Source organism: Onychostoma macrolepis, chromosome 07 (genome assembly GCF_012432095.1).
Source record: "Onychostoma macrolepis isolate SWU-2019 chromosome 07, ASM1243209v1, whole genome shotgun sequence".
Lineage (NCBI taxonomy): Eukaryota > Metazoa > Chordata > Actinopteri > Cypriniformes > Cyprinidae > Onychostoma > Onychostoma macrolepis.
The window spans coordinates 14,441,183-14,468,356 of NC_081161.1; the positions used below are offsets into that span (position 1 = coordinate 14,441,183).

At 36.2% G+C, this 27,174-nt stretch overlaps 2 protein-coding genes across 4 annotated transcripts in view; one reads left to right on the forward strand and one right to left on the reverse strand.

Annotated features, from left to right (window-relative positions):
• Window positions 1–27,174, reverse strand: part of LOC131544242 (protein phosphatase 3 catalytic subunit alpha) — a 270,987-nt gene that overhangs the window by 177,940 nt on the left and 65,873 nt on the right. The window lies entirely within an intron of this gene.
• Window positions 11,716–20,132, forward strand: LOC131544243 (E3 SUMO-protein ligase ZBED1-like). The gene is made up of 2 exons (XM_058782318.1): window positions 11,716–11,844; window positions 17,361–20,132. Exon 2 carries the CDS (start codon window positions 17,787–17,789, stop codon window positions 18,924–18,926), a length of 1,140 nt encoding a protein of 379 aa, XP_058638301.1. The 5' UTR covers window positions 11,716–11,844; window positions 17,361–17,786; the 3' UTR covers window positions 18,927–20,132.

Sequence of the window (27,174 nt, forward strand, 5' to 3'; positions counted from 1 at the left end):
GTTGATTCATTCAGGAACGAAACACGGTCATTTTGCTCAGAGACGCAAAACACTGCTGAGGCTGTGTTTGGAACCATCTTTTGTTGGCGAAATAGAGCAAAATAGGCAATATGGTGTCTAAAACGTAAGTCTATTAACTTATTGTTTATTGAACTGTTGTATAAAATCAATATCACATTTGTGATTTTTGAGGGGGGGAAAATTTTCTTCGTGTGATATTGATTAACTATACGAAATTATATGAATATACATATTTTCTGCCCCATCTTGAATTTTGGGAGCATTCTGCATTTTATTAGACTGAATCATGCAGTGAAAGAATGCACTCAGTCAGTCTAGCTAGTGTTTAAGCACTCATAGCTCCTCTTATAATCTGTATGATAAATTAATCTCTTACTTTTATCGTACGTACGTCTGCACTTTTATTGCTTATGATGAGGGAATTCGCAAGTTTCAGTCTGAACAAAATTCAGCGATGACTAATTGACCGCCTCTGATTGGCCACTGCACTCCTAAGCTCAACAGAAACATGTGTGGTTGGTTATGATGAGTAACGCTATACAAACGCTTAAAAATAAAATACGATGTAACATGAGCAGGTCTAAATTTAATACAGCCATTGAATCTTTTCATTTAATTCTTTCATTCTTTCATTTTCACTAGTTCAATGTTTCAAGTATTATCGTTTTATTGAAAAACCAGGGGACCCCCCAAGTATATATTTTTGGGTGTTATGGGGGGTCCCTTAATGTTTATGGGAGGTCCGGGACCCCCCCAGTCCCCCCTCAATTCGAACACTGGTGGCGCTGATAAAATGAGTTTAGGGTTGCAAGCCCTACTACAGTTAACCAAGCCAGGCCATTTACGTTACATAAATAAATTTTATGCAATGTTTATAATAAGTCAACAAAAAAAGGCTTCATGTGTTTGTTCAAGTACATACTGTATGAGTCACAGTGTCTTTTTTAAATGCTGATAGTCCACTAGACTTCAAACAGGGTCAAAGAGGAACTTGGCCTGTGTACAGAGTCAGAGGGTGTTTTGTGTGGTCAGCATTCACACTGACTCTTTGTCTGGGTTTAAGAGGGCAGACTTCCATCTTTCTGTTAGATAGACACGAAATCTGTAAAGAAAATGCATGCACACACTGACAAGCACTGCTTTCTGACAAGCACTCAAAATGGCAGCTTGTGATATGACCCGCTATGCCACTGTGCGGGGGATGTGTAATAGACATTTTATTTATTTGTTCATTTAAAGGGATAGTTCACCCAAAAAGAAAACTCTGTCATCATTTAATCACCCATTTTCCTCTGTGGAAAATGGAGATACAGAACAGAAGAAAATATTTTGAAGAAAGTCATACAGGTTTGGAATATCATTAGGGTGAGTAGGTAAATGATGACAGAATTTCTATTTTTGGATGAACTATCTATTTAAATCTCACAGTGTAGAGCTGTGGACAGTCACATGACAATTGAATTACTGTACCAAACTAAAAAAGTGAAGTATTAACCACCAAAGACACAATTAATAAAAAAGCACTTCATTATAACACAAGATGACTGTACACCTGTGTTTTTCTATTGTATAACATTGCCTGATCAAGGGTGAAATGCTAATAGCTCTGTTTCCTTCTTGGGCTATTTACTCTTCATATTTTAGCTTGCAGATGAATCACCCTTAAACAGAAGCCCACAGCCCATTCTCTACTTCTTACATACTTGGGATGTGCAAAACTAAACATGATTGGTAGGCTGTCTGAATTACTAGACTGAGGACTGCAGAACTAGTCTCAACCCAGAATAATGCGAGTAAATTAATAGCATATGCAACTAAATGTGTCATGCCAGCCAACAAAATAACATGCATCAATATTTGCCACTGGCTATTGTTCAGGGTCCTCTCTGACCCTGTTTGAAGTCTAGTGGACCATCAGCATTTAAAAAAGACATTATGACAACTGCCCAGATTAGTTGGGCTTGTGCGTGGTATGCATGTGGTGTGAGTGCTAAATGCGCTGGAGCACGGAACACTATTTTGTGTGTGGTACTGTCAGATAATCGCCATAATAGGGATAATCGTGCTCGGGCTTGGTTCAAGGCAACCGTGCCTAGTTTGAGTACACCCTTACTGTCTCCCAAAAGAAAGAATCGATTCTGAACTGTCAAAATGAGTCATCAGTAGTTCCAGTTTCTATAACTTATCTACGTAGGTATGTAACAAATTTGTATAATGCCAGTTTGGATTTCACTGGTTGCCCACGAACAATGTCTATGTGGACCCACTCTCAAACACTTTAGGTTGTGTTCAAGGCTAGAGATGTGGGGGAGGGGGTCGAGATGAACTGAGATGAGTGACAGCTTTTTAGAAATTATAAAGATACTTATACAACCTGTTCAATAAACAAGTTAATATTAAGTGACTGTTTCTGCTGTATTTTATCAACAAAAAATAGGCACAGCTGAGCCGCTGAGCATCTCCAATCAAACACAGCAGTGTTTCATTTATGAGCGAATGTGCGTTTAAGAACGAATCTAGTAAGTCAATGATTCAATCACCCATTCATAAAGACAGGTACATGCTTCGTTCCTGAGTAATTCAGCCGTTTGAATGAATTGATTGAATTAATGATTCAGTGACAAAGGCCCTGTTCCAAATCGCACCCTAAATCCTTGCGGATTTCCTCTGATTCCACACATTCGAGACCTAATCCCACTTTAACTGTCGGGTAGAAGTCTGCCACGGAGCTCGCCTCAGTGTGGCCTTGGAAGAAGTGTGCGTTGATGGCACATAGTGGCCCGAAGGGGGTGCTCATGAGCACCCTTCTGAAAGCTAAAATTATGAATGGGACAACCTATGGTCTTGTGGACTTAATGGACATTCACACGCAGCGGCAATTGTAAGTCTGCAGGACCGCAAGTGCACATGAAGTGTGCCATTTGGGACAAGGCCAAAGATAGTGACTTCCCGCCACCTACTGGGAGTTTTTGTTTAATTTTTAAAGAATAATTTCAGTTATTTATTTAATTTAGTATTTCTGTATGCAAAACTTGATATTTAAACATGAATTCATATTTATATTTAAAATTACTCTCATCCTAATTAAACAGTTAACTTTTTTTTTTCTTTTTTACAATTTTCTCTTTTGTTAACCAATTTTATTTTTTTCTTTCGCTACACGAATCTTGAGTACACAAAATGCTAATGACACACAGAAACTCAGCATTTTCTTTGTCATTCACAACTTGAGAGCAGAGCTCAACATTGAGCAGCACTGACAAACAGCCAATCAGAGCATTATTAGTTCATTATTATTCATGACCCTTCCAAATAAGCCAATAACAAACCATTTCATTCTAGGGAGAAATCCTAGGGTTGTAAATGCACATGTAAAACCGTTTCTGGAGATTTTTTGCCCTTACCTAAGCCACATACATTCTATGTAGATATCAGAGAACAATTTAAAATACTGTATCAATGCATTCTATGGCACCTTTAATGTAATCACCAAATAGTTTACTTCAAGAATCAATACAGTGTCATCTTTGAATATGAAATTAGGCATTTAAAAAAAAGAAAAACTGAAGGGGAAGCACAATCTATTATTGCTCTCCGTTTAAAGCATATACTGTAGACTTCATTCAAGCCACTTCTCGTCCAATGTGTGACTGCCTTGACAGTAGGTAGTGCACACACACACTGTACACAAATCAGTTTTGCACTTATAAACACAACTTTAATAAGCATTATCTGGAGGTCACATGAAAAGAAAATGCCATCAAAATTATTATGAAGACAGTTCCTTTCAGAGATACATTCATATAAACTCTCATCTCTAATTATACATTTAGAATTTTCTTCCAATATTTCACGCATGGCAAAAAGTAAGCTTGCTCTGACTGGTACAGTATTTTCTTTACTCTCCACTTTGTGTCTGTTTTCGGCATGTTCTGTCTCTGGCCTCTCTTAACGTCCGGTTTACAGACTTCCTCATACAGTATTTCCACACAAATGGCATTTTGTAAAACCGGCGCATCTCTAGTTTTAAAGTTGTTGCATTTCTGGTAAGTTTAGTAAACATCAACAAAAAAACAAATACTTTTTTTTTTTTAAATCAAATTTCTGGGTTTGACCTTGGTTTTGTTTTTATGTCTGCTCCCCTCACTCAAAGCAATTAAACCCAGAATAAGAGAGAGACTAACAACAGATGACTAGACTTAAAAAGCCTAATTAGATTGACAGCTAGAGACAGAAGGTTAGACTGAAGGTAAGAGAGACGTCTCTCAGCAAGACCTCTACTCTGACTCACTCACAGAGTATTTAAAGGCTCCTGACTCAGTGCCAGAGGCATTCACCATCATTATGTTGCGTTTCAACAAAAGAAAAGTAGCATGTAAATCGGCTCTCTTTAGAATATAGATTATTACAACGTGCTTCTAAACTAGCAGCTTAGGGATAAAACACGCAAAGCCCATACTGCAGATACACACACTAACACTCTCACAGTTCATTTGCTCATTTGGGTGAAACATTTTTTTCCACATGACTTATACCTCTGTTTGGCAGTACATGTCTGGAATTATACTGGTTAAGTATGACAGATCAAGTAAATAGCTGTGTGATGGTAATTGTTCTCATTCTTGAATGCTCATCTGTGCTGAAGTTTAAATGAAAAAAAGAGGATTTTAAAAGGAAAAAAGAGGGCAGGTTTATGCTCACAGCTGGCCGTGCGGACCTTCCTCAACCCCCCTGAAATTGCACACTATAAATACAGTTGGGTTGGTGTCCTTTGATAAACACTTTGTGCAAGCTTGTGTCTTGTCCAACTGCAGTCTTACACGTATGCAAGTTCATATGCAGAGAGGGACATTCAATCTTTCAGTTCAAAGTCCAATGCTGGATTTGGCCATCCCACAGGCCCGACACATACCAACTACAGCTCAAGTTACCTGCTACAGCAAGCAGCAGTGGAGTTGCTGACTAAACCAAGGAACCATGTAACCTGTTACTGAGCAACAAAAAGGTTAATAGATATAGCCTACTGATATCTACCATTGTCTCCAAAAATAACAAAATACTCCCAAAGTACAAAAAACTGTATTAAACTTTACTTAGTAAGTTTCTTTACAACCAAATACAAAAACACTACATTGTAGATGTGCCGGTATTCAGTAATGCGATCACAATAATAATTATGCAACGATATTGTTATCGTGGACACTTCAAAATACTGAGAATTTTTCCATCGACTGGTCACGATGCACAACAAAGTGTCAAAGACTCGCGTGTACGCTGATGTAAACAAGTGTAGCAGAGACCAGTGGGTAAGTGCTGTGCAGGTAAAACCTCACTTCTCTGATCTCAAGAGGCGCTCTAGCGACTTGACGCTAGAGGCCGTGGCCTTTAGCCTCCTTGTTAGAGCGCCCGCCTCCCACGCCGGAGACTGCGGAGTCGAATCGGAGTACTTGTACATATGGGTACAGTCATTTTAGACACTTCCAAAACTGATGCAACACAGATGGAAATACAATTTTTAAATACATGAATTATGTTTCCATCTTTGTTGCCACAGTTTTGGAAGTGCCTTTTTCTGTTCTAAAGAAGGGGGTGTCCCAATACTTTTGTCAATATAGTGTATGCACAAGTCATTGGTGATTGGTAAAGCATTTTTGGCTCAGGATCTGCAATTAAAATCACACCAGAGGTGTTCAGCTTGGATTAGGACTTAAAAATACATAGAAGGATTCAGTGTGTGTTTTAGTTTTGTCATCTTAATTTGTTAATTATTTATTTGCCATATATTTAGTGTAGGCCTATTTATGTTTTTCTTTAGGGCCCAAGCCACTAGGGTGAAGGGCCCTCTTGTTCTTCTAAGGATTATTATTAGGGTCCAAGCCACTAAGGTGCAGGGCCCTATTGATCCCCTAAGGATTTTTTTTTTAAACCTTCCGGGGCTTTTTAGGGGCCTTAACGTGCTCAAAAACTCTTGAATATTGGCACGCACGTTGGAATCTGTGGCCATTAGGATGCCGCAGAGGCTGGGACCTGGGCGTGACACAGGGGCTCTACGGCGCCCCCTGGAGCACAGTCAGAAAACTTGATTTATATCTCACACATACTTGCACGTATTCATATGAAAGTCGGTACACAAAGATCTCATTGAGCCGAACAACTTTAGCATGGCCTGTCATAGGCTCTGCCCAACAGGAAGTCGGCTATTCAAGGCTGTTTAAAAAGCGCATGCTCTGGAATTTGATATACTCCTCTAAGGATTTCTAACCGATTGCCACCAAACTCGGTGAACATGATCACAAGACATTGGGGATGCTAAATTGCAAAGAGATTTTTGATATCTCGAACTGTTTGCCTGTGGCGAGGCGATGAATTTATGGCGAAAAATGAGACACAGGAAGTGTCTAATAACTAGTGATCGACCGATATTGATTTTTTATAACCGGTACCGATACCAATTATTTGCATGCTTATGTGCCTGATAACCTATATGCAGAACTGATATTTATTTACCGTTATAAAGTAAATAAATGACTGAGTGAAGTAAGTCCATACTTTACTTTGGTTTTTCCTTCTTTCAGTCATCTTAAAAAAAAAAAAAAAAAGTGTTGAAAATTAGCAGTCTTTCATGTTAAATTTAATCTTCATATTACAACAATAAAAAACATTTTATTCATAAAAAATCATCAGCAGCAACACTAATATTAACAATAAGCAAAATAAATATAGAATATCTAATGTTTTCAAATGGAGAAAATAATTAAAAGGACAGTAGTCATAACTTCATTTTAAACTACAGTTTTAGGTTTATAAGCTGTTTAATAGGCTATAACAGCGGTTCTCAATTCCAGTCCTCGCGTACCCCCGCTCTGCACAATTTGTATGTTTCTCTTATCGCTTCAGATGTTTGTTCTATTCTACTGTAAGTGTATGGAATTAGATTTGTGCCAAATAAAATGAATGTATTTTTTCAAGAAACGTATGAAAATATAAATTGAAACTGAATAAAATGTCTTTGAAACTAAAAAATAAATAAATTACAGGCAAAATCTTTGACCTCGTTTTTAATACACTGCAGGTTTTGCAACTTTTTTCTCATCTTTCATTCGCTGATCTGTACTTACAAATGCACTTCCAGAGTTTTCATTTACGCTTCTAAAGTTTTCGTTTATGATTCTGAAGATTTAATTTACGCTTCTGAAGTTTTCGTTCGCCATTCTGGCACAAATCTCTCGTGGGGGCGGGGCTAACAGCGGTGTGTTCTCATTGGCTACTGAGTTTTTGATCGACAGCTTCTTGACCTGGAAGTGAAGGCGTCAGTATTGTTGCGCCTGTGTGGATGTGAGCGTCTGTTAGCGGCTTCCTATTTTATTTTAATGATATAAAATTATATATAAAAATTTTTTATTATTATTTTATCAGTATTTTTCTGCTGCTACACTACATTGATGAGATGATTTCTTAGGAATAGCACAGATGAATGATATAATCATCATGATCATCAATCATCGTCGTTATCAGGATACTCACGGTAAGTTGTCTTGATTTAGTCCAATCACAGGGCCTGGTTATCTACACACAGTTACAATCTTCAATTAGATCATATTTGCTTCTATTAGTTCATATTTTCCTCCAGCACATAGAGTGTTCAGTACTAAATTTACTGTATCTGACAATAAATAACCAATGCTATTTTACAAGCGCGCTGTCAACTTTATCAAGGTAAGCCGTTTTACCATGCTTTTTCTGTGTCCAGATTTGACTCTAATAATTATGAAAAAATAGTCACTTCAGATGAACATTTCGGGGGCAAAAAACAAACAAACTTTGACAAATAATGCCTAAATATATATCCAAATGCAAAACCTAATACATGCAAATAATTATGACTGAAAACAGTTTCCAGCAACTAAGGTATACAGTCATGATTATATAGGTCTATACAGAGCCATCTAATGGCAGAGGCGGACAAAGTACACAACTTCCTTACTTGAGTGAAAGTACAGCTACTACTGGTCAAATACTACTCCACTGCAAGTGAAAGTTGTAAAGGCAGATTTTTACTTAAGTAAAAGTACGGAAGTACATGTTTTTAAAAGTACTTAAGTATCAGAAGTAAAAAGTAAATGCATTGTTTTATTGTCGCATATACAATACCTTATGCCACTAATGCAACCTACTGAATAAACTTATTAGCTTGTATTATCTTTGGAATTAAGAGCTTTTATGTTACCAAACCTATAGAAATGGAACAACTGAATGAAGATAATCATCCTTATTTTTTTATTTAACACTTCAACTACATTGAACTCATTTTAATACTTGTTTAAAAGTTACAAAGTTCTTTTTCAAAGAGATATTGAAGTCTATGATATGGTTAATTTTAGGCAAACAAAGCAAACATTGAAAAGAAAACAAACCTTTAGTCTCTTCAGAAAACTGGATCATACTCTCTCAGTATGGCCATGGGTGTGAAGGTTGCGCCAAAGAACCGTCTTTTTTAATTTTGCCATCAACTGATCAGTGTTCATAAAATGCTCAGAAATCAGTGAATTTCACAACATGTGGCTAGAGTTGGGTATTGCTTAAATTTTATCCATTCAGATTCTGCTTATTGATTTCAATTCTTATTGATTCCCAGTTTAGATTCCAAAGTTTTAATTTAGCCTACTTTTTGATCATTTGTTTGCAAAAAAAAATTAAATAAAATTACCAGTAGGCCTAAGTTTATATATATATATATATATATATATATATATATATATATATATATATATAGTAAAGTGAGGGCAGCGATTTTTGACAGATACATTAGCCTACCATTTGTATTGCCATAGTTTAACTACAAAAATCAAACTATAGTTAATATAATGAAACTATGGTAAATTTGTGGTTACTGAAGTTTTGCTACAAATAGCATATGGTTACTATAGTGAGATAATAGTACATTTGTGGATACTGTGATTTTACTGCAAATACCATAGTTATGGTTACTATAGTAAAAACATGGTTAATTTTCCAATGGTCTTTAATGAGTTAGCACATGCCTTTTTAGAGCGCTTTTAGCTGTGCAGTAGCGCAGACGTTTACATTACTTTAGTGGGGAAGGTCCCGAGGTTGCCAGATTTGCGTAAAGAAATCAGCCAAATGTCCATGCAAAGCTAGGCGGAAAACTGCAGGCTTAGAAATACTGTAACACTTGGCAACACAGGAAGGTCCTGGCAGATCGCAGGCTGTATTTTCGCAGGAAAAAGGGGTTCAATGAATCTGAAAATGCACACACTGTAAAAACTGCTACATATAACGTCTTTCTACTTGGGGACCTTGATATAAATGTAGTTGAGTAAAAAGTACGATATTTGTCTTTCAAATGTAGTGAAGTTAAAGTCGCAAGTTTCCAGAAAAAATCATACTCAAGTAAAGTACAGATACTCAAAGTGTACTTAAGTACAATACTCAAGTAAATTTACTTTGTTACTGTCCACCTCTGTCTAATGGTTACACAGCGGTATTACAGATGATTAATGGTACTTTATAGTACCAAGTTCATACTAATATATATTAAATAATTATATTGTGTATTTATTTGTTTGAAATATTTTAAAGTTTGAAATGTGCCATGGGAGTTCAAAGCAGTTTGTATTGTTAGACTATAATACATGTCCTTTCTCAATTTCCAGGGAGCGGAGCAACTTTTCCATGAACTTCTGATGCTGACCCAGAGGATGTAGTGATAGTACCAGAGATCCACTGCCCTCATCAGACAAGAATCTTATCAGAATCAGGCAAGACACATCACCTTTGAATGACTGGGATCTTGATTTTCAGACACCTGATATTATGCAAATATTTGTATTTCTTTGGAGCTCTAGATAAAACAAACACTGTTCACAAGTACACAAGAGGTTGCACTTTATTCTTATTAGCCTATGCTGATCTTGGATTGGCATACCAACAGCATGATTGTTAAGGGTATAGTTCACAAGTACTTTCTTTCTACTGGACAGGTAAACATAAGTTAAGATTTTTAGGCAAATAATTCATCTCTGTGAGTCCTAAAGATGCTTTAAAAACCACACACAGCGACCGTGACAGTAATCCATCTGACCTTAGTGGTTAAATCAGTATCTTTTGAAGTGAAACAACAGATAAGAAAAACACTAATAATATAAACTTTTGACTATTAATAATCGCTTCCACTCAACTGTCAAATGTGCATGGGTTACAATTCATTTTTAAGATTATTTTCTTAAAAATCTTTGTGTCAAGAAAGAAAGTTATATACATCTGGAATAGCATGAAGGTGAGTAAATGAGAGAATTTTCTTTTTTTGGCGTGGACTATCCCCGTAAAGACTGATATTGCACTCCAGTACATTACATACTCATTCACTGTTTTGTAACTTATACTGTAACAGGAACTGTTGAAAGGATCATTGCAGTGTTTAAAACATATGAATTGTAAACATTCTGTATGTTATGTTCTTGTGCATTTTGTGTGGTAATGTAAATTATAATAATACTGTGCATTATGTATACTATGCAGTTAGTGTTTTGTGGATTCTGGTCTTCCCGCTCACAACATAATTGCATCCAAGACTTTCACTTTGATACTTGTGTATATGCTATAGTGACAATAAAGAATGTCAAATTATTTGAATTAATTCATATTTTCATTTACATTCAACTGGTTTATAAAAGTCACACTTGAAAGAGTTGATGATTGTTAAAAATGTATTTCCAATTTTAAATGTTAGATGATGATGTTAACTAAATAAAATAACTAAACAAAATGATCAGCATGATAAAAACAATAGGCAGCAAGAACATTCTTTGTGTGGAATATGTAATAAAATAAGCTTGATTGTCTGGTTGGAATGAGACTTTATTGACGTCTGAATATATAACAGGATAGTATTATATTTCAAATGTAACAGCTCAACCTAATTAGACCCTACAATGCAAAAGAATCAAGAGCAATAAACAAATATAATAAGAGAACACTGGACATTATACAATATTTCCAGTATTACAGTACTTTAATAATTAAACCTCAATATGACCTTTTTCTCTCGCGTTTTCTCATGCTCCTAAAAGCTTATGTTGACAGAGTAGTAGCAACAGATAAAATTCAAAAACAAAACTCCTAACTTTATATCATTAAAATGAAACAGGAAGCCGCTAACAGACGCTTCCAGGTCAAGAAGCTGTCAATCAAAAACTCAGTAGCCAATGAGAACACACCGCTGTTAGCCCCGCCCCCACGAGAGATTTGTGCCAGAATGGCGAACGAAAACTTCAGAAGCGTAAATGAAATCTTCAGAAGCGTAAATGAAAACTCTGGAAGTGCATTTGTAAGTATAGATCAGCGAATGAAAGATGAGAAAACAGTTGTAAAACATGCAGTATATTAAAACGAGGTCAAAGATTTTGCCTGTAATTTATTTATTTTTTAGTTTCAAAGACATTTTATTCAGTTTCAATTTATATTTTCATACGTTTCTTGAAAAATTACATTCATTTTATTTGGCACAAATCTAATTCCATATAGGCCTAAGTAACTTGCGAAGTGGACATCACAGGTTATTCCGCCATGATTCCAGTTTGAAGCAAACGTATATGTTCCATTCAAAGGGCATAGAAGTGTGCGAGACATGAATTTAAATTATATTTATTTACAGAGGTATATTATGTGACTTCACGCTTCTCTAGTAAGTTTCGTCTGTGTGTGAAGACGCTGCGCAGCGCAAATCCGTGAATGAATGTTCCGAAGAGAAGTAAACTTCAATGGATTTTCCCTGCTCAGGGAGTAGGGAGCAAAGAACACTGTGTAGGTATCATGTCAATCGGAACACAGTTCATGCACGGAGCTGACTTATAACGAGCTGATGATCTGAATCAGGTGTGTTAACAAAGAGAGACATGCAAAAGATGCAGAGCAGGGGTACGGGAGGACTGGAATTGAGAACCTCTGGGCTAAATAATGAAGAATAATTCACTGGATAATGTTAATTCACTGAATAATATTCTCTGTAATATTGGAATATAATAAACAAAACATCGTATTTTATTGCATTTCTCAACTGGCATGTTATATCAGAATTATTCATGTTTTTGTCGTTCTAGATTATGAAATGCCTGCAGACAGCGCGGTTTGCATTAACACAGAACTATAGGCTACTCAAACTGTGATCGCTCGCGGAGACAATAATTAATTTCTATAGAGATGTATTTATTTAGATGTTTATTAGCGAAATAATGGTTATATAATAAATGTTAATACAATGTACGGTGTTTTAAACAAGTGAATCTTGTTAAAAGTTGCGGTGGCCGTGCTGAAGTATTTCCTGAGCATCAACCCGCTGAGTGAACAGCAATATGAAAGCGACTCATCACGAGACTAATGATGAGCATATAAACAACAGAGAGAGAATTAAATTCAGCGCTTTTATTTCCAACATGCGCTCATTCATGGCGCATATTATTTAAAGTTACATCTTTATTGGGAGAGGACTTGACGGATTGCCTAACGTTACGTGACTCCGACTTCACGAGACTAATGATGAGCATATCAACAGAGAGAGGAAAATTCAGAACTTTTATTTCCAACATGCGCTCTTTCAAGGCTGCATATTATTTAATTCAGGCAAAGTTACGATTTTATTGGTACAGACTGACGGATTATTTTACGTGACTCCGTGAGTTCGTCTCTATTTCTTAGAGCCAAGCTGCACAAACTACATATCATATTTATGTAATACATCTAATTTGTGCATTAATGGCTGTTATGTTAAATAAAGTTTACTAACTACAGCAAATCAAGTACCTGTGCACGCCGTTGTTGTTGTCTCATCTCCCCTCAGACGCGCTGCAATGGCGATCCTGCGTGCAATTCTCAAAACACCCACAAGATGGCGGAGTTTATCGGTGAATCCGATATTGCAAAACTGATATCCGATTATGATAAAATGCTTAAATATTGGGAAATTATCGGTAAATCCATATATCGGTCGATCTCTACTAATAACATCCACATACATGGTCTGGTTTTGATCAAACTTCAGGGGTTTGTTCGTTGTATGATGCCGATCGCATAGACGTGACTATTAGGAGTCAAAGTTATAGCGCCACCAACTGGTAGCAAGAAGTGTCATTTTCAAAATGCTTTTAATTCAGCATCTTATTTTTACTCGATTTGCTTCAAACTTCATCAGAATAATGTCATAAACACGGCCGATGTAAAACTGTTGAGGGAATATTGATATCTGAATACTGTTGCCATGGTAACGTGTCAAACTTGAATATTCTTATACGGTGATTTTGAGGCTGATAACATGCTTAGAATTTCATGAAACTCAACAGACATCAGTATTAATTATAGATAGACACTAGCAAAAGCTCATAAAAGGGCGTGGAGGAGGCAAATGTTTGGGGGGTTAGTTTTAGCTACAGACACCAAACTCGGTACATACATTGTTTTCATCAATCGGACAACTTTCTAATTTACCGTCATTAGCTACAACCAAAAGGAAGTCAGCTATTTTGATTTGAATGTGGATTTTTGGAAACATATGGCTGTGAATTAATGCATACTCCTAAGAAGAGAATTATACTATGCTCACCAAACTTTGTCTACATGTTTTTAAAACATTGAGGAACTTAAATTGCGGACGGATTTTGGATAGCTTGAACCGTTTTGCTGTGGCAATTTATTAAAATAACAGTAAAAAAAAAGGAAACAGTAATTATCTTATATTTTTAAAGTGCATTAACCAAACTCTTCAAATCTTTTTACTTACAGAGAACAAGTCATTCTGAGGAAACATGCTTGGTTTTAATGAATTTACAGTACTCTATGGATAACAGAAAATTAAAAAAAACTATCAGACATCTCATATCACTGTATTTCTAAGTGTGTGTGGGGGGTGGGTGAGTGTGTGTGTTGAGTGTGGGTGAGAGAGAGAGAGAGTCTGTTTAAACTTTTGATGGTTTAAAAGTGGTTTGAAAGTAACAGTAAAACAGTTCAGCTCACAGATGAAGACTAAGCTGTAATGCAGTCAAAAATATTTTAAGAATGCTTATAGATCAATAGAATCATTAAAAAATGCTTATAAATCAAAAAAGGTTTTGATAACACTTTATAATAAGGTCTCATTTGTTAACATTAGTAAATGCATTAACTAACATTAACTAACAATGAACAATATATTTTATAGCATTTATTAATGTTTGTTGATGTTAGTTCATCAAAATGTTCATGTTAATTCACAGTGTATTAACTAATGTTAACAGATAAAACTTTAAAGTTTAATGTTTTAGTTTTGAACTTAATATTAACTAACATTAATAAATGCTATATAAGTATTGTTCATGTTAATTAATATAGTATTTAAATGTTAGTAACTGAAACCTTATTAAAAGTGTTACCGAAGTTTTATGTATTATGTGTTCCACAGTCTTGATGGTTTGGATTAACCCTTTCATTGCTGTATCCCTCAAATATAAACTGCCAGAGGGTTACTGTAATGCATGTGCTGACTGTGCACCGTTTTCCTGATGCCACCGGGGTGGCGTTTGCACTGATGGCTTGGGCCCGCCATCGCTGCTTGCAGCTATATTTTTTTATTTATTATTTTATTCTGTTTTTTTTTCTCTTAAATATAGCCTCCCAATAATCCCCATCCACTTCATTGGCTTTATCACTCTCTCTCCTGTCCACCTGTAGCTGGTGTGTGGTGAGCGCACTGGCGCCATTGTCCTGTGGCTGCCGTCGCATCATCCAGGTGGATGCTGCACACCGGTGGTGGTTGAGGAGAGACCCCCTATATGATTGTAAAGTGCTTTGGGTGTATAGCAATACACAATAAAGCACTATATAAATGCTTCATTTATTCATTCATTCATTTAATAATAATTTATTATTATAATTTTATCAGTTAACGGTTATTGTTCGGATAACAAGCAGCGGTTGTCGGTCAGGAAAATTAACCGAAATGAGCATTCCTAAGTTATATACATATATTAATATCTACATCTGCAGTAGACTTAAAGAAGATGATTTTGCTAAACTAACAGAATACAACAACACGAAACCATTAGCAAACACAACATTTAAAAGTCACAACATGTAGTACTTATTTAAAAATCTGTAATACTGAGTTAATGCGTATTAAAAACACAAACCAGCACATTCTTACCTGTGAAAGTTTAGCCAATTTCTTAAGAAATGTTACATTTCAGCTGTTTTTACAACCACATGCTGAGCAATGTTGTGACATCTTGTAAAGCACAGTAAAAGCTAGAGGAAATTAACTAGAATCAAAATGTATCATCACTCTGCAGTGAGTGCTGGAGCATTATGCTGGGCTGTGTGTTGATGTTGCCCACACTCATCTGCGCTCACTATAGGCAGCCCTCCCACACTCACTGTGGGGCCAACACACTCTGCTATATCCCAGCATACGGCCTAGTGGCCTCTATCAAAACCCTGCCAGTCCCACAGCTAACAGTGATCAGTCTATGACAAGAACATTCATTACACTGCATATAAAAAATCTCCACATAGATCCAATGGCTGTGACGTGCTGAGCGCATGAAAAAAAGGGTTAGACACACCTGGGGTGGTGTAACTATAGCAAAGCCATAAACCATGTTCAAATCATGGGGGAAATGAAAGGGGCAGAGACCCCTTAGTTCCAGTCATAAGCCTCCTACTGTAGTTATCTCTAAAATAAAGCTGAGAATAACAGTAGTGCACTTTTAGAAGTAGAAGTGCAGCAGATTGTAAATATAGATGGTTTTGCCATTGTTTTTCAGCATCTATGATCTACTTTTATCCAAATGTATTACTAATTACAAGACACCATTACCTTGGATAATTTTTTCTTTGACCACATTGTTATTTAATTCTAAAAATCGTCTCAAAAAGGATACTTGGGCTTATAATTTGCACTGGATCTATATGCTTGGTAGGTTCTGTGAGTTCTTACACAGAACATGTCTCCCAGCATCATGGAACTTGATTCAATTCAATACTGTGCAATCAAACTTTACTTCTCTGGGCAATTTGAAATAAGGGACTAGTGTTGTCAAAAGTACCGACTGCAAAATCTGTTCGGTACTGACATTTTAAAAATGCCCATTTTTCCGCTAACATTTGAGTGCTGTTGAGCAGATTCTTAAAAAGCACTGATTGGTCATTGTGTTCAAGCGCTCAACAGATATGACTGTGATAGTGGGAAATGGATGTTTTTAAAATTTCAGTACTGTATGGTATCACAGCACTTTTGACAACACTACTGGTGTTTTTCCACTGCATGGTACGACTCGGCTCGGCTCGCATTTCCACTGCAGTTTAGTACCACTTTAGAGTGGGCGGTAGTGTTGTCAAAAATATCGATATTTCGATAAATATCAATACTGAAATATCTGAACGGTACCAATACTAATTTCCCGAAGTATCGGATACACCGATACTAGCCGAGCTGTCACTTTCACTTCTCTCCAACGGCGCGTTGACAAACACCACACGTGACCGCAGTGCCTCTCTTGTCTCATTCGCATTTGCTACAGAGCAGTGCTAACAAAAGGCGCTAACACCTCTAATTTAGCAAAGCACCTGAAGACAGACACCCGGATCTAAATAAAGAATTTCGAGAGGTTGGTAACTGTTCTCATTTTAACATTACAGAAACATTAACCAAGATGGCCTAGGATTGTTGCTGATATGAGTCAGCAATATAATCAGCTAATATTTTTTTTTAATCTGACTGAGGAATCTTAGACAAGTAAATACTTTAACTGTGGTCAAATGTAAATTAACTTGTGCTTATTTAACTTTATTCAAAAAATTGTTACTTAAATTCTGCAATTTGTCTTCATGTCGATCCAGTGAGCATTGTTTTCACGTGTGAAGCGTGCGTGGATCTGTGATTATATGTGAATCTGGCATTAAAATCTGTTCAGCAAATAATTTTAATGTATTAACCAGCATTTATGAATGATAAGCAATGCATTTGTTACAGTATATTTTAATCTTTGATAACAGTTGGTAATAAAAATACAACGGATCATGTTAGCTCTGGTCCAATGAAAAAATATTAACAGATAGAACTTTGGATTTTAATTAGTACATGTATTAGTAAATGTTAGTTTAAATTAACTTTTAACTAAGATGAATAAATGTTTTGGAAGTATTTTTCATTGTTTATTCATGTTAACTAATGTTAACAAATATCTATTACCATTAACTTAAGTTCTAAGATTAGTTAGATAGTTCAGTTCATTTTAAAAGTGTGGCCTAAAAATAAAAAAAAATGTTTATTAAAGTTTGGCTTTCTCTTGTAGCACCAGAAAGATGATGAGACTCGACCTGCAACAAAAACAACACACTCACAACCTACACTACCAGCTGTATTTGAACAGCAAAGAAAGTATGAAGCAAACTCAAATGAAGCTAAAAAGCTGAACAGGGCTGTAGCAGTGTACATATGCATGGATCAGGTTCCTGTGTATACTGTTGAGAAACCTGGCTTCAAACAACTTCTTGAACATTTGAACAACAGGTATGCCCTTCCTTCACGGAACTTTTTCATGCACACCGAAATCCCAGCCCTATATAATGAAACGAAAGAAATAGCCATGAACCATCTTGGAAGGAAAACCATTTTTTCATGCACCACTGATCTGTGGACAAGCAGAGCTGGTGTTTGGGCTGCTTGAGGGAAGCATTGGAAGAGATGATACAAGAAACATGGAAGCTGGACGTCATGCATGGCTGGTATCACCACTGATAATGCTTCAGCAAACAAGAAAGCATTTCAGCAAGACCTCACATGGGTCCCCTGCTTTGGGCATAACTTGCACCTAGCCATTAACAAGGGCCTGTATATAGACCGTGTGTCTGGATCACTGTCGAGGTTGAGAAAGACAGTGTCTGCCTTCAGCAGGTCACCGAAGATGTTGCGACAGCTGAAGAAAAAACAAAAAGATTTGCAACTGCCTGAACACAGAATGATCCATGATGAGCCCACACGCTGGGACTCAGCTTATAAAATGGTGGAGAGATTTCTAGAACAGCAGCAAGCTGTCTGTTCAGTTCTAGCTGATGATCGGAAGAAATGGCACCTCATGCCCAAAGATTCAGATATTACAGTTCTTGAGACTGTAAAAGAGGTATTGAGCCCTGTCAGCTCTTTCACGGATGCCCTTAGTGGTGAAAAACACACCACTCTCTCTGCAGTCCTGCCTCTGAGTTGGAAGATTTTCTCTACTTTGACAGTTGAGGAAGGTGACAACAACCTAAAACGTCAACTTAAAGACAACATCAAAGAAGCTCTCAGACAGAGATATGAGAACACACATCTGCAGCTGATATTAAACACAGCCACATTTCTTGACCCAAGGTTCAAGGACAGTTTTGTAACCTTAAGAGAGGAGGTTAAACAAAATCTTATGGTCAGTGTCAATTTGCTAGAAGCAGGGGGCCAAAGTCAGCAAACATCATCTCCAGATGACAAGCAGCAACCAGCAAAAAAAACTAAATCAGATCTGAAGAGACTGTTAACAAGCATACAGGGGGGAAAAAAGAGTGAACATGGAGAGGGTTCATCATCCAGAGAAGAAGGTGAGGGTGCAGAAACGGAACTCAAAAATGAGTTCTCAGTATATGAAAAGATGCCTGAAATCAGTGCAGAAGAGGACCCACTCACATGGTGGAGGACACATGAGACAACTTTACCTCACCTTGCCCAGTTTGCTAAGAAGTATCTGTGCATCTTTGCTTCAAGTTCAGCTTCAGAGTGTGTATTTAGTACATCAGGGCTCATTTGCAATGCAAGAAGGGCACGACTTACAGAGGTGCACGTTGACATGCTGGTGTTCCTAGCTCAAAATCTGAAAGTTGCAAAATAACTTTAGGATACAGTAATGGGTGTCAATTTCACTCACCTCTGTAGAGAAAATCTGCATATAATTGCAGTAACAGATTCCATTTAATTATTTTGTTTACTAATTTGTTACTTGATGCATAAGATTGCACTGATTTTGTTTTTGCTTAAAGTTTAAGTATATTTTGTTGATATTGTGATTGGATTTGATTTTACTTGGAAATACAAAAGATTGCACTTTTTTTTTTTTACTTGCACTTTATTGGTTTTTGAATGTATGGCAATCTGAGAGGCTTTTGAACAAGTGCACTACCTCAAGACATTTTTGTTCATATAAAATATACTTCATTGTCATGTTCTAGACTTGTTATATTTATCTTTAAATTAAAAAATAAAATAAAAATTACCTTAATATTGTGGCAGTTGTTTTCTCCGTGGTATCGAATATCGATATTTTTCAAGGTATCGTATCGAAGTTAGAAATTCCAGTATCGTGACAACACTAGTGGGCGGGATTATACACATAGCCCCATCAAGCTCTCGCTGGATCCGCTCCTTGGCTATCAGTGAGGAATGTCTATACTTCCTCAACAGACCACGAAACAGCAATTTTTTTGGTTGTTAAAAAAAAAAAAAAACAGTCGTGTTCGTTCAAAAAAAATGAACGCTGGCTGTGCTGATTTAAATCTAGCGGGTCTAGTGTCTCGTGTCGTAAGATCAATGACACAGGTAGTGACAATTCTCTCCGGCCAATCAGTGATCAGCAGGGTTTACATGTAACATTTTGGTAAGGGTACGGCTCGTTTGGAACCTCAGTCGAGGAGGTATTGAAAAATCTACCAGGTACTCTACCCAGTGGAAAACCCCCCAAAAGTGAGTACCGTTCTGTACCATGCAGTGGAAAAGCGCCATATAAGGGACTGTAAGGGACTTGAGTGTATCTCAAGTTTGTTTTCTTTTGTTAGTGATGAGGAATGGAGAATTCAATCCAATATTTGTATTACTACATGCATGTCTAAAAGCACTGGTGTGTTGCAACCTTTAATAAAAATCCAAAAATTCACTTGACACTTAATGCACAGACATACCCAGTGACAACATCGTAGAAAAGAAAAGGTCTATTAACATAATGATGTGCAATCAATTTTTTTTATTTTTTATTTTTTTAAAGATACACAAAGTTAACCGCAAATAAAATATAAATTAAAATGATTTACCTCCATTAGTTAAAAATAACTATCACTGAACAAAACTTCCATAGCATGACTTTACTAATGGTTTTTTTCAGACTTTGCATCTGTTAATTAATAAATTGCGAACTAACATAAATAATGAACAACTATATTTTTATTAACATTAACAAAGATTAGTAAATGCTTTAAAAAAAAATATATATATATATTGCTTATTAATAGGGCTGGATGATACATCAAATATTAATACTCTCACAAAATCTTTGCTGACAATATAAATGTAGAAAATACTGAAAATATGCAAACTAATAGACTTGTCACTTGTTCTATGTGTTTCTATGCTCTTCAAATGTTTCTTTGTTCTTCAAATAACTTGCTTTGCTGTTGAAACAACCAAGCAAAGCACCATTTTCATGTTTAAGATTTCATAGTTTTATAATGGTATTAATGTATCTTCAGGTAAATGTTAATTTAAATGTGCTTTTTTGTATTAATTTAGAAAAAGTCAGTAGTCACTACATCAAGGCAGATGAAAAAAAATAGTGCTGATTTTGCAGTAAGCTATTTAGATGTACTTTGTAACAACAACAACAACTAACAAAAAAATAAAAAATTTTAATTAAAATGTTTAGACTCGGTACTTCGATACCAAGTCGGTACTAAAAAAAATGAAAACGTCATGGTACCAGGTTTTTTTAAGTACCGGTGGTACGAGTACCCGGTCAACCCAGTTCTTGATGCGTACGGCCCTATGATTTCCGCAATGCAGAAAACGTGGACGGAATCGCGTTTAATCCAGTTCAGAATCTAGTTTAAAAAACGGAATTTACAGTTTAACACGGAATATCATGAAATTTGTCAAAGTAGGTCATTACACTTAAATCAAATCGCGATATGGACAAGTATGTATAAATATTAAGCCGCAAAAGTCGATTCAAATATGAATCCCGCATGTTCTGCGAGTCTCAGTGTGAATGAATGAATGAATGGTTTACATACACTGTCGAGGTGATTTCAGCGTCTGCCGTCTAAATGAGGACATAAATACATAAACGACATCTCCAGAACTGCTCTGAGAGTCACTTCACGAGCATTTTACCGTTTCATTTGAGTAAAACCAGCGTCATATTATATACACACAAAAAAATATTAGGCTACTATTTAGTAGAATGTATGTGATTCTACTACTACTACTACTGTTGTTTAAAAAATTCATAAAACTTTAATATATGGTAACACTTTACAATAAGGTGTCATTTGTTAACATTAGTTAATGTATTAACTTACATGAACGAACAATGAACAATGCATTTATTACATGCTTTGTTAATGTTAGTTAATGAAAATACAGTTGTTCATTGTTTATTCATGTTAGTTCACAGTGCATTAACTAATGTTAACAAAGACAACTTGTGATTTTAAAGGGGTGGTTTACTGCTTTTTTTCTTTGCTTGATTGTGTTTATGGGGTGCAATATAACATGTCTTCGTGTTTCGTTTGTTAAAAAACGCCTTATTTTTCATATATTTCACCTTTATTGTAAGCCGCTTTCTCCTCTGTCATTTTGAACGACCGGTTGACTTCCTGACTCTATGAAACACTCCCTCAGAAACAGGCGATGGGCTCAGATTGGTTAGTTGGGCCGGTGTGTTGTGATTGGCTAAACTGCGTACTGCACATTGTCTGGAAACTTCACGCCCATCACCTTCACGGGCGACAGCTGCATGTGCTCCGGTCAAATGTAAATAATGGTGTCAATATTGCCGTATCAGTTTGAGCCAGTTTGAGTCAAGCAGAACTTCCGCAAGCACGGCTCTTACAAAAAGTTTCTGAATGGAAGTTTGCTGTTGTGATTACATATCATTTTTGAAGTTCATAGACGTTTGTCTTATACACAAAATAGCATCGAACTAACTGGCTACTAAAACCAAACAGCGTTGGCTTGTGTTTACGTTCTTGATCAAATCGAAAAATTACGTCATAAAGTATACATGGAAAATACATTTACAAAATTAGTACATAATTACACATTCGCGTCCAAAATGTTTGTACGCGTTTGTCATAGACACACGAAACATCATTTAACTAACTGGCTACTAAAGCCAGCGTTGGCATTTGTTTATGTCCTTGATAAAACTAAAACATTACGTCTGAAATTATACATGCAAATACATTTAAAATTATGAAATCTTACTTACAGGTTGTGGCCCAACAACTGCTGCCTCTGGTTTTAAAGTTGGAACTGCTCCATGTTTTAGTAATAGTTTCTGTGTGAATACGGCATTGAACTGTCTTCCGTAAAATGCGCAGCACAGAGAGCTAAATTAGGATTGTAATTGTCAGGAACATAATCAAACATAAATTTTAACCATTGTTGACGAACTACAGCGTCCGTAGGAAGCCCGAACACAGAAGACCTGACAGCTGGGTGAAAATAACACCGTTTTGACGGGATGGCTATAACTCTCCACTATAACTCTTCCTCTTCGACAAAGCCGCAGAACATGGCCTTGCCCCCTCTTTTGCATGTTCCGGAGGGAGGGGTTGATGCAAATGTATGGGTTTTTTACGTATGCAACCCGGGAAATATCTCGTTGTAGTCCCGTATGAGTCGTTTTTGTAGGCATTAAACTTCCTGATTTTTAAAAGACGATATCTCCGCTTACGTTGAACTTTCAGCGCAGCAACTTTGCAGATACTGTTCATGCACCAACAGCAACATTACACACTATTTAAAATGAAAAAAGTGAAATCGCAGTAAACCACCCCTTTAATAATGCATTAGTAAATGCTGAAATTAACATTAACTAAGATTAATAAATGCTGTAGAAGTATTGTTCATTCTTAGTTCATGTTTACTAATGTTGTTAACTAATGAACCTTATTGTAAAATGTTACCATTTTTTAAATAAATAATCATACGATATTTCTTCCATATTTTAATTTTAATAGTAAACCTAAAGTTAAAAAATAAAATGTTTAAATTTCATTAATTAAAAGACCAATTAAATTTGGGTGAAACTTGTTTACTGTTTTCCATACTTTTATTACTTGTGGAAAAACTTGAAACACAATTTTAAATAAGCATAAAGTATGGCATTGATTTTTGTACATTTTTTTTTTTTTTGACTTATAGTGTGAAATAGTGTGTTTTTTAATTAGCATGTTTTTGTGAATTGCTTTGGTACCGAAACTGGTACAGAGAACCGTGGATTTTCACTGGTATCGGTACTGAATACAGAAATTTTGGTACCTTGACAACACTAGCACATGCGAGACATATATCATTCAAATTTGAGAAAGTTTACATTTTTAGCCATATCCCTCAGACCTACTCATGGTATCTATCTACTATACATGAACTATTCATAAATGAGAGCTTGTAGTAAAATAAAACAGGTAACACCTTACAGTAATGTTTTATTTGTTAACACTATTTACATGAGCTAACAATGATCAAAACTACAATTTTATTTTAGCTTCCAACAACTATGAAAACAAGTTAATCTGGTAAAACATTTATTGTGCCACATTCTGTATAGCGCACTTTACATTGATTCACAGAGGTACAGTATGCTTTTTTCCCTTCCCAAAAGCCCAAACTTAACATCCAAATCAGCAAAATTAGTGATTGCCATATAATGCAGTCTGCCGTTGTTAAACTGAGGGACGTGCTTGATAATAAGATTATATATATATATATATATATATATATATATATATATATATATATATATATATATTTTTTTTTTTTTTTTGCTCCTGTGGGAAACACTAAAAAACTTATCTTTATTTCTTTTTTCTTGCTCTCCCTCTGCTCCTGAGACCAGAGCCACCACCATAATTCACAAAATGCTATTAAATATCCAGCTGCTTCTTTTAATGATCCTCTACAGACCAAACATTGGACCGGTAACTCCTGTACCTCCCAAGTGTGAGCATTCAATCAACAGCACTGGATTGCTTTGCTCATGAATTGCATCTGGGGACAACTATGTCATCTCTAAGGATATTGGCATCCCAATCCAATATCTCTGGAATGAAGGGCACAGCATCCCGCCTGGAAGTGATGAGGTTACTTTTAAGAAATGAGCTGTGGAGGCGACTGGTCACAGGGTCAAAACAGTTAAATTGCTATAGCAAAATGCGTGACAAATCAGAAGATCCTTGACACAGGCGCTGACATGATCTCATGATAGTCCCAGTGCACAGAGCCAGTGTGACATGTTTCTTGCAAACACCCCCTCAAACACATGCTTCTGTCAGCTGTTTTCACACCCCCACAGTAGCCCCTGCTCTTGGTTCTCTAACTCCTCTCTCTCATTTAAGCATGTGTGTAGGTGTAATGAAGTACCTGCCACAATCCACATTTTAAGCCCAAAGTATACTTCAATTCTGACATGAACGCCAGCTCATGCGGACAGCCAAACACCCTTTTAAAGTATGCCCTATTTTATAGCTTGTGCAAACACACGCACACTAAAAGTTTAATCTTTGTTCAGTGTCTGCACTATTTCTCTTCAGAGGTTATGGCCAATAAACAATACAAATTTTAACTAGAGTTGCAGTTATCTCTTAACTCCGCTCACACAAACATCTTTAGCATCCTACCCTAGCTAAAGGAAACATGGGCTCCCTTCATAGTGTTGTACAGCGTTAGCCTAATTAAAGTCTTAAGACATAACTATGTTTAGATTAATTGTGTATCATAAAAGCATTTTGAGATTTGAGAAGTGGTCTGCATCTCCTGAGAAGCATCAAGGCCACCCGCATAAAATCTCACCATTCAAATGAAAGCACGGCTCAGGCAAACTGTACAATGCGTGTATGACAATAAAATAAAGGTAATTATTCCTTCACAAATAATTCTGTCAATGAGTAAAATTGGTCATGCATATTTTATAGATTACGCAACATTATAATTTTCAAAATAACATTATTTTTTACATGTATTTTTCCTGGTTTAATAAGGTGTTCTTGTAAAAAAAAAAAATATATACTGTAGCAGTGACTGGGACAGACTTTCAGTATCACCGTCATTTAAAATGATACACTCTAATCCGGTTTGCATGAAATAAACCTGTTCCCAAGCAGGTTTGAGTTTATGGACCTGTTGCTATGACAACAACTCCAGGATAAGCTTAGAAGAATTTAACAATCCTGGATTATATGAAATTGCCAACAATGAAATCCAGCTAACTGAGTAATCCACGTATGAAGACCAGACCCCTGATGTATTACAGTAATACTTTAAAGGTGTCATGAACTGAGAAACCAAAATTCCCTTGATCTTTTTACATATCAGAGGTCATTGTACTTATAAAAACATTGTGTAAGTTTCAGAACTCAAAACTTTGTCATTAGTCTAAAACAGTTTATATTGAAGGCAGTCTGCCAAATGATAGCTTTTGGAATGTTCTACTCTATGATGTAATAGTGTAAGCGCCACCTCTGCAGAAGATGATCAATGTGCTGCCTGTTTATCCCCGCCCATTGATTCACACATGTAGTGGAGAGAGGTGCAGGTCTACGCAGAAACCGAAACGATAAAGAAGACATCAGTGCGCTGTGCAGTGCCAAGTAGTGAAAAAAGAAAAAAACAAAAAAAAACAGTGTTTGCATTGCCTTCTTTCTGATTCCAACGTTAGGAAAGAGTGAATGGACTTTATTTTTTAATGAAGATCCAGAACGCCAACTCTCTCCCTTGTTCACTTCATTTTACTGCGGATTCGTTTACAAACAAGGCACGATTTGATGCAGGATTTTCAAAAAGCAACTAAAAGACTATGCTGTGCCGACTATATTGGATCCGACAGTCATGTCGAAACACAAGTGTGAGTAACTGTTTTTATTATGTGGTCACTATTAGGGATGCGTGGTATACCGGTACTAGAAAAATACCGATATCTATTTTATTTAAAACGGTACAATATCATAATTTTGCTCAATTCGGTATTTCATACGATGTTGTTGTGAAGTGCACCTGTAGGTGGCAGTGCTTCCCAAATTGCTGCGCAACCGGTAAATGTGACAACAGAACAACGCAATGGATCAAACGGATGAAACTCTATCAAAGCACCCGAAATTAATAAATAAAGAGAACAGTAGAAGTTAAATATGGCATTACTCTGCATACAAAACAGATGACAAAGTTGAACAAACTGACCTTACTGCACCTGTATGCAAGCGTTGCTATACATCATGTGTTGAGAATTAAGAGATCGACAGGTGAGTGTATCATTCATAAATTCAGATTTAATTTTAACTTTTATTTACAACTGATCAACGCAAATACAGATGTGATACAGTAAGCGCAAATGTGCATGTGTGACATGCTAGAACCAGTGAAGTTTTGGTCATGTAATATATGCACTTGCATTTCATACAATCGAATATTAATTGAATTTAAATTAAGCAAGATATCGATATTATATTGCGATATGAGAAAAAAAACTGGAGTCACATTTTAGTAGACCTTAGTTAAATTACAGGCAAAATATGTATTTTAACCTTATACAACTAGAAGAAGAAAAAAAAAAACATGATTTCAAGATCTAAGGCAAAAATAGAATGGTCTGACTTTAGATGTGTGAAATTATGTTACATAAGACACCTGCGCAAAAGAAAAACAGCAAATGGACTGACAGAACAAGCAAATTCACTCTATGACAGCAGATGGCGCATATGGCCTCAATTTAGCGTTCCTTTGGTTACCGCTGTAAATAAAGGCGCTCTGCGCTGCTCTTATGAACACGGAGGTAAGAGAAAAAGAAAATGCCATCTAAAGTTTTCTGAAGAGAGTTCCCTTCAGATACTCATTCATATTAAACCCCTGCCCCCAATTCATTATTTATATTTTTTCTTCCTATATTTCGAACATTGTGAACAGTGATCTTGCGCTGCCTGCTACAGTATTTTCTCTCTTTGTGTCCTTGTTCTGCGTCTCTGTCCTGTGTTAACGGCCGTTTACAGACTTAGTAATATTACCACTTAAATTACATTTTGGGAAATTATTGTAATCCGGTTTGTGTGCAGTTCCGAAAAGCCGATCGTGTTTTTGGATCAAAAACTATCCGGTTC

Bases quoted from the DNA above. Each gene is read 5' to 3' on its own strand.
- LOC131544243 (XM_058782318.1), top strand. From the start codon at position 17,787: ATGGCTGGTATCACCACTGATAATGCTTCAGCAAACAAGAAAGCATTT.